We start from the raw sequence: 6,958 nt of genomic DNA on the forward strand, positions 1-6,958 counted from the left end.
TTCTTGTTTGGTAGTGTGTTTTTGCGCTTTTTTTTGTTTTTTTTTTTTTAGCATAGAGGCCACATTTACTGCTAGGTTTCACCCCAAGCAAAACTTTCCAAACTTGGCAAACAGTTTCTTACACAAACCTTATAAGCAGAAAACGCTGCCTGGACGCACAGAGCTGCTGCATCATCACCCAGAGAGACACACACTGAACGCAAAATCAGAGCCCCAGCCCACAGCGAGCTCTGCGCCTCTCCTCAGCCCCTGGCAGTGGTGCCTGAGCTGGTGCATTTATACCTAATGTGGTTCCGGCTATTTGAGCACTGATGGTTAGCTGCTTCTGGCTACACCCACCAACTGTGCCAGCCCAGCTCTCTGCAGGCACTCCTGTGAACCTGCACCATGGTAATCCTTGCCGATCAATAAATCATTGTGGCAGCCATCGAGGGAGGGCAGCGCTGCCTCTGTTTTGGACGTGGAGTGGACAGAGAGAAGGATGCCTGTCCCATGGCAGCCTGCACTGAGGGAACACGGGTGTCCCAGCCTCAAAGGTAGCTACCAAACCACACACCCACAGCTCTGTGGAGCGAGAGAAGCTTTTCAGTGCCTTTCCTTCAATGCTCTCAAAAAACACACCTGAAACTCCTAGCAAGACAAAGGTGCAAAGGGACAGCCTAAGGTCCAAAGTGACGCTCTCTGGTGGGTTAATGTTTGCTAAAACACTGAAAGTACAAATAAAAGGTCCAACAGATACCAGCAAACTTGTGCAAGATAAGAACCAGTTCAAAACTGCTGTCACTCCCAGCCCTGTTGCAACCTGCTGACACATCCAGCTCCCCACGCCCAGAGCCACAGAGTTTGTCTTGCTCCTGCCTGTACTTTCGCAGCAGGATGGGTCTGCTCCTGAAGGTCTTCATCCCCTTGCTGGGACTGGTGCTGGCCTACTATTTCTATTCAGCACCTGCGAACTTCCATGAAGGTAAGTCATTAAACCCACCATCAGGGAGGCTGCTGGCAAGGCAAGCTCACACAGGAGAGCACAGGCCATCGGAGGGGCTGGTCAAAGCACAGCCAGAAAAGCCTAAGCATGGGAGGACTGAGGGCTTGGCGGCGGGGGACACAGGGGTCAGAGCACCCTGTGCTGCACAGGGAGGCTCACGGGATTACACTGGGTCTGCCGGGACTCACGAGAAGTGTCTGATCTCAGGAAATTCTTTATTTAGGAAACATGCAGTTTGCTACTTTAAACATTCAATCCTTTTATTAGTCAGCTCTTGCCATTTCCAAAAGGCTCTCCCAGACCAGGCTGGACGCAGAGCTCAAGCCTCACACACACTCCCCATCAAACTGGGGTTAACAACAGGCTGCAGTCGGGGTCCGTGTGAGCAGAGCGCGTAGCAGTGGTTGCTGCTGCTGCCTGCAGCTCCCTGCACCCGAAGGCGAGGGGCAGCAGGTGCAGAGAGGAGCCGCAGTGCCTGCATGCGGGGTATGGAGTGGGCTGCGTCGGCCCTGAGCTCTGCACCCTCCTCTCCAGAGATGCTCCGGGGGAAACGGGTGATCGTGACAGGAGCCAGCAGCGGCATCGGGGAGCAGATGGCCTATCACCTGGCGCGCATGGAGGCCCACCTGCTGCTCACGGCGCGGAGGGAGGCCAAGCTGCAGAAAGTACATGGCAAGCTGAGTGTGCCGGGCTAGCAAAAACCCCCCATATTTGCAACCCCAAAGCCCGCAGGCAGGCAGAATGCAGATACTCACCCTGGCCTGGGCATGCCAGATACCCTGCAGACCCATCCCAGCACTTTCCCAGCACAAGCCTGTCCCCAGCACACCCCTCACCATAACAAACGCGTTTGCAGTACTGACAGCGCGACACTCCTTTTCCACAGTCTTCAGCTGTGAATTCTGAGCTCCACTGCCAAGGACAACACTAGTCTGCCCAAGTCCATTTCAAAGTCTGAACTGATTTTGCATCCCGTATACAACAGAATCAAAATGAAGCAATCACATCCCTAATGAGAGATACTGAATGTTTGGCTCAGATGCGCCATTGTTTAACTCTGCAGCCAGAACCATTGAGCAATGCATCTCCTCCCATGAAGGAGGAGGATTTCCAGAGGGACAGGGAGATGCGCTGCCCTTCCACCCCAAGACAGCAACAGCCTTCGGGAGGGTGGGGGGTGGTGCCTGTGGAGGGGAGTCTGTTGCCGACACTGATCTCGCTGTCGCCCCAGGTTGTGGAGCGGTGCCTTGAGCTCGGTGCTGCGTCTGCCCGCTATGTGAGCGGCTCCATGGAGGACACCACACTCCCAGAGGTGGTGGTGAAGGAGGCTGAGAACACCTGGGGTAGGTGGTTGGGAGCTGCCCTTCCTCACTCCCCAACACACCCCATGCTACATTGTGGGGCCATCCCAGCCACCAAGAAGCTGCTTTGAGATGCTGGTTGCCCACAGCAGACATTCTCTGCTTCCAGGAGGCCTTGATATGCTCATCCTAAATCACATCGGTCACAGCTACTTCAATTACTTCAATGGAGATGTTGGACACGTGCGAAAGCTCCTAGAGACCAACTTCCTCAGCTACGTGGCAATGACCACATATGCCCTGCCCATGCTGAAGGAGAGTGAGGGCAGCATCGTGGTGGTCTCATCCATGGCAGGTAAGCACACAAGGGGCCAGGCTCTCCCTGCACGGGATCCCTGCTGCAGCTCTCCTTCAAAAGACAGAATAAGGGCCATAGGGCAGAGGACCACCCTGCTGGGAGTGAGGATCAGCCTATGGTTTATACCCTGGATGCACAGTTCAAGTCCTCTGGGGGATTTATATGCTATGCCCTGTCCTGCCAGTCTTTCTACACCCGCTAATGACCTGCACGTGTTGCAGTCGATGGTACGTCATTCTTGCTGTGCTTAGCCACTGAGCACACAGGCATTTGCTATAGGAGGGTGTATATGCAAGAACACCCGGTCATCCTAAAGCACAGTATTGTAGCTATGTGAAGGGCAAGAGGAAGGCAGGGTGCAGCCAGGTGTCTGCACAAAGCCTGATGGTGTGTCTCTGCTCCAGGTAAAACTGGTGCCCCGCTCCTTGCTCCCTATTCTGCAACTAAGTTCGCCTTAGATGGATTCTTCAGCTCCTTGCGAAATGAATTCACCATGGACAAAGTCAATGTCTCCATCACAGTCTGTGTCCTGGGCTACATCAACACAGGTAAGCTCAGCATTACTGGAGCCCTGGCACTCTCTTTCAAGACAGAGTGCTCAGCCAAGCTGAGCCTACCACCAGCTCTCTGGCCCCAGGCTGCTCAGACACTGCTTTGTCACCACTGCCAGACCCTCCTCCTGCAGTGGCTCTGCAACTCTGGAAAGTTGTAAGCAGCTCTTTAAAAAGTATGGCCCAAGCCCTTAGACTCTGCTGTCCTTGCACTAAATCCTGGGGAGGTGGGGTTTCCATCCTGCGGTCATTCCAGAGACGGGAAGGCCAGCGCTACAACTGTAATTTATTTTAACTATTCTAAGCCTTGTTAAGAAGGTCTGATCCTCGGAGTTTGGTTGGCTAGAGAAAGCTACAGACACCCCCACTGAGCTGGTGGTGCCTGCGTCAGCCCCTCCATCTGACGCTGCTCCTTCCCTCTCTGTCCTCCCATCCCTCCAGAGAACGCTGTGAGAGTCATCTCGCACGTTATCCATGGCAAGCCATCACCGAAGGAGGAGTGTGCGTTGGAGATCATCAAGAGCGGGGCCCTGCGCCAGCGGGAGGTGCACTACCCTCCCTGGGAGGTGCGCGGCATGCTCCTCCTCCGGGCCATATCCCCCGAGCTCCTCGACTCCTTAATCAGGAGCAACTATAACGTGGAAAACATCAGAAGAACGTAGTCCCTGGCGTGCTGAGCACACTTGGGCCAGGCACGAGGGATCTGGGTGTTAATCCAGCCACTCATGTGCCCTTTCCCGTGCCACTGCAGCAGCTCCGTGCTGATGCACCCTCACAAACCAGGACGGGATGCACCAGAATCCTGTGACACAGAGCACGAAAATGTCCTTTTTAGTAATGAACTCCTACGACTGGCTTTTTCCTACCCAGAGACACTTCAGAGAAGCTCTGGCAGCAGGATCTGCTGCCCATGTCCTGCTCACAAGCAGATTTCCTGCTCAACCTCCAGAAGCCATTCCCGCACTGGACGGCACACAGTCAGCGGTGCTGAGCACTGCGGGACACGAGCTGAGCCACAGCCCGGAGCAAGGAGCTGGGCCAAGCAGCACAAACCACCAAAGTCATCCAAAGAGGGTCTTTGAACCGGGAAATTTTTTGTCATGTATCCCTTCTAGGCTGGTCTTTGTAAAAATAAATCCTACATTACTTTACAAAATGTGTTTTCCCTTACGTTCCTTCTCCACACCCAGAGGCACGGAGCCCTCACCAGCACCCAGCTGGTTAAACTGATCTCCCTGCGTGATTTGCATTAACACAGCTTTCACTTCTCTAAAGACCTTCATGAATTTCTGCCATTCCTGACCTCTCCTCAGCTGCAGATACACACTTTTTTTTCCTTTCCAGTCTCCAAGGAGCTTTAAAACAGCATTCCTGTACTTCCCCAAGTCTAGATTTCTCTACCCCAAAGCAGCTCGGGGAGACGCAGTCACCCAGTGCCACAAGCAGCCCCAGGAACCAGCGCTCAACCCCTGCCTGTCGAAGACTGATAAAGGGAGATGGCCCAGAAGATAATCATGAGTTCTGCTTAGAGAGAAGCTGGAGGCTTTGGGGTCCCAAGATAACCTGAACCCCCGGGGAGCTGGGCCCCTGCACCCCGCAGCCGGGCTGTGAGCAGAGACAGGAACCAGGGCTCAGCTGCGGCTGCAACGTTTCCTGTTTTACAGAGCGAGAAAAAGAGCCAGAGCAGCAAAATGAGGTGGTTGGCACAAAGATGGCAGTTGGAGCGTGCTGGTGCCCGATAATCCCCTGCTCACCCCGCTCCTCCACAGCAATTGAGGGGTAGGACGGCACCCCTCGGGCCAGGTAAGTGCCAGAGCACCGGGGCTGGCGAGGGATGGAGGGGAGCAGAGGCCGCCACGCTAAAAGCAGTGGTGTGCACCTTTTTTCCTCTGTTTTCACCGCTCTTTCAGCCTACACTATCAACACCAGGAGGCTGTAACATGAACCAGCAAGAAGCACTTTTTTTTTTTTTTTAGTTTCCCTTGAAGGAAGAAGTGTAACAGCTTGGAAAGCAAAGATAAAGGACATGCTTGTTAATTAGAGAGGGTAATTTGGGGTAACAGGAGGAAATAGAGCCAAGAAGGCATCAACAGTTTGCTCAGCTTGGGGTGAGGAATGGACTGTGTGTTTCTTAAAGCTTTGCCTTGCTTTAAAGCACCGTTTTGGTTAACTGAGGCTATTGCGAGAGCTGCTCTTGGGATGCACTGGGACAGGCTGGGCAGCCCAGAGGCAGTGCAGGTGGGAGAGGGGCTGAGCTGTTCCTGACGGGAAGAACTGGATGAGCAGGGGCTGAGCAGGACATCCAAGGTCTGGATTGAACATGCAATTGGGCCATTTCTAAAATCAAGAAAAAGTAGCTGAAAAAATGCTTTTAAAGTGCCCTGAAGAGTTCAGAGCAGTTTGGCTGTAGACACACGCTTTGTCCCACGCTATGGAGATTCTATCCAGCCTGAAGGGAGTGCACTGTGGAGTGCACCCAACTTGCCTTGCTCTGCGTGAAGCCGTTGGCCAGACCTTGCTGGGCCAAGGCACACACACGCGCACCAGGAGGAAAGGCCCTGGGTGGGTGCAGTGGGATCGTCCTGGTACAGCCGTGAAAGCTGGATGGGAATAACCTGCTCAGCCTTTTGCACCCCCAGACTCCTCCAGCTGGAAGCGTAACATGATAAGAAACACCTGAATAGCAAAACACTGCTGGGATCCTCCAGTAAATTTAAGCTAAAATTAGAGGTGCTTCAGAAGCTCTTCAAAGAAAATTCAAATAAAAATGAAGAAAAGAACATAAGCAAGTGCTGTACTTTGGGGGTTTCGAAGCCCATATCCCATGGAGGTACTGGGAGCAGTGGCCTGGCTGGGGGTTTGCAGGAACTGTCTCTGCCCCGAGCAGGAGCTGACTGCTCTGAAAGCGCCGCTCTCCTTCCAAAGGAAGCCCCAAGAGTAGCAAGACAGTGCTAGTGCTGAGGTTCACAGGCAGAGCACAGCCAGCACAAGGACAAGAAAAAGAATTATGGAGCAGATTTTAACGTACACTAAAAAGCACGGAAGTATTATATATGTATGTGGGGTTTCCTTGTTCCCATTTTTTTTTTCCATTAGACTCAACAACTTCCTAATTGCTTGAGACGGAACGAGTCCAATGAAATTTTGGTGGTTTTGTTTGACACTGAAAAACATTTAACCCGAATTTTCAGACACTAATTTTTTTCCTCCTCCTTCCTCCGTTAACATGACTTACTAAATATGAGAAAAGCCCCACACCAGACAGCAGCTCACCGGCTGAGCCCCCTGGGCCAGGCACGCTGGGAGCAGCATTCACTCAGGATATGCGTGGGGATGGGGCGAGGGGACAGGAGAGGGGGACAGGGATTTCGCTCAGGGGCAGGAAGGAGAAGCAGCAGCTGGGGGAGGTTATTGCTCAGCTTTCTCTTTAACTGACGCAGAGGGAAAAACCCAAATACACTCACTACAACTGAAGTCTGGTAAAAACTAATGCACCAGCAATGGCAACTGTGCACAGAAGCCAGCAGGAAGGTGGAGGTTTCCCACCTACGCCCTGCGTGCACGTGTAGATGTTGCAGTAGTACTGTGAGGAGCTCTACCTTCAGCCAGACCACTGCCTGGTCTGGGCCACAAAGTCCCCAGAAACAGAGCAAGAATTCGTGCCTGTGGCAAACTGGTACCATTTAGAGCCTGTCCCCCCAGTTCTTCAGCACAGCATAACAACGAATTAATCCCAACGCACAACAATCAGTCACTGCACTTG

At 53.0% G+C, this 6,958-nt stretch overlaps 1 protein-coding gene across 1 annotated transcript; it reads left to right on the forward strand.

Moving 5' to 3' along the window:
- The first annotated feature begins 876 nt into the window (after positions 1–876).
- LOC104494808 (corticosteroid 11-beta-dehydrogenase isozyme 1-like) lies at positions 877–3,857 on the forward strand. Its single transcript, XM_010137688.1, has 6 exons — positions 877–964; positions 1,520–1,650; positions 2,217–2,328; positions 2,456–2,641; positions 3,049–3,192; positions 3,637–3,857. Exons 1-6 carry the CDS (start codon positions 877–879, stop codon positions 3,855–3,857), a joined length of 882 nt encoding a protein of 293 aa, XP_010135990.1.
- Positions 3,858–6,958: the final 3,101 nt, after the last annotated feature.

Source organism: Buceros rhinoceros, unplaced genomic scaffold (genome assembly GCF_000710305.1).
Source record: "Buceros rhinoceros silvestris isolate BGI_N320 unplaced genomic scaffold, ASM71030v1 scaffold23646, whole genome shotgun sequence".
Classification (NCBI taxonomy): Eukaryota; Metazoa; Chordata; class Aves; order Bucerotiformes; family Bucerotidae; genus Buceros; species Buceros rhinoceros.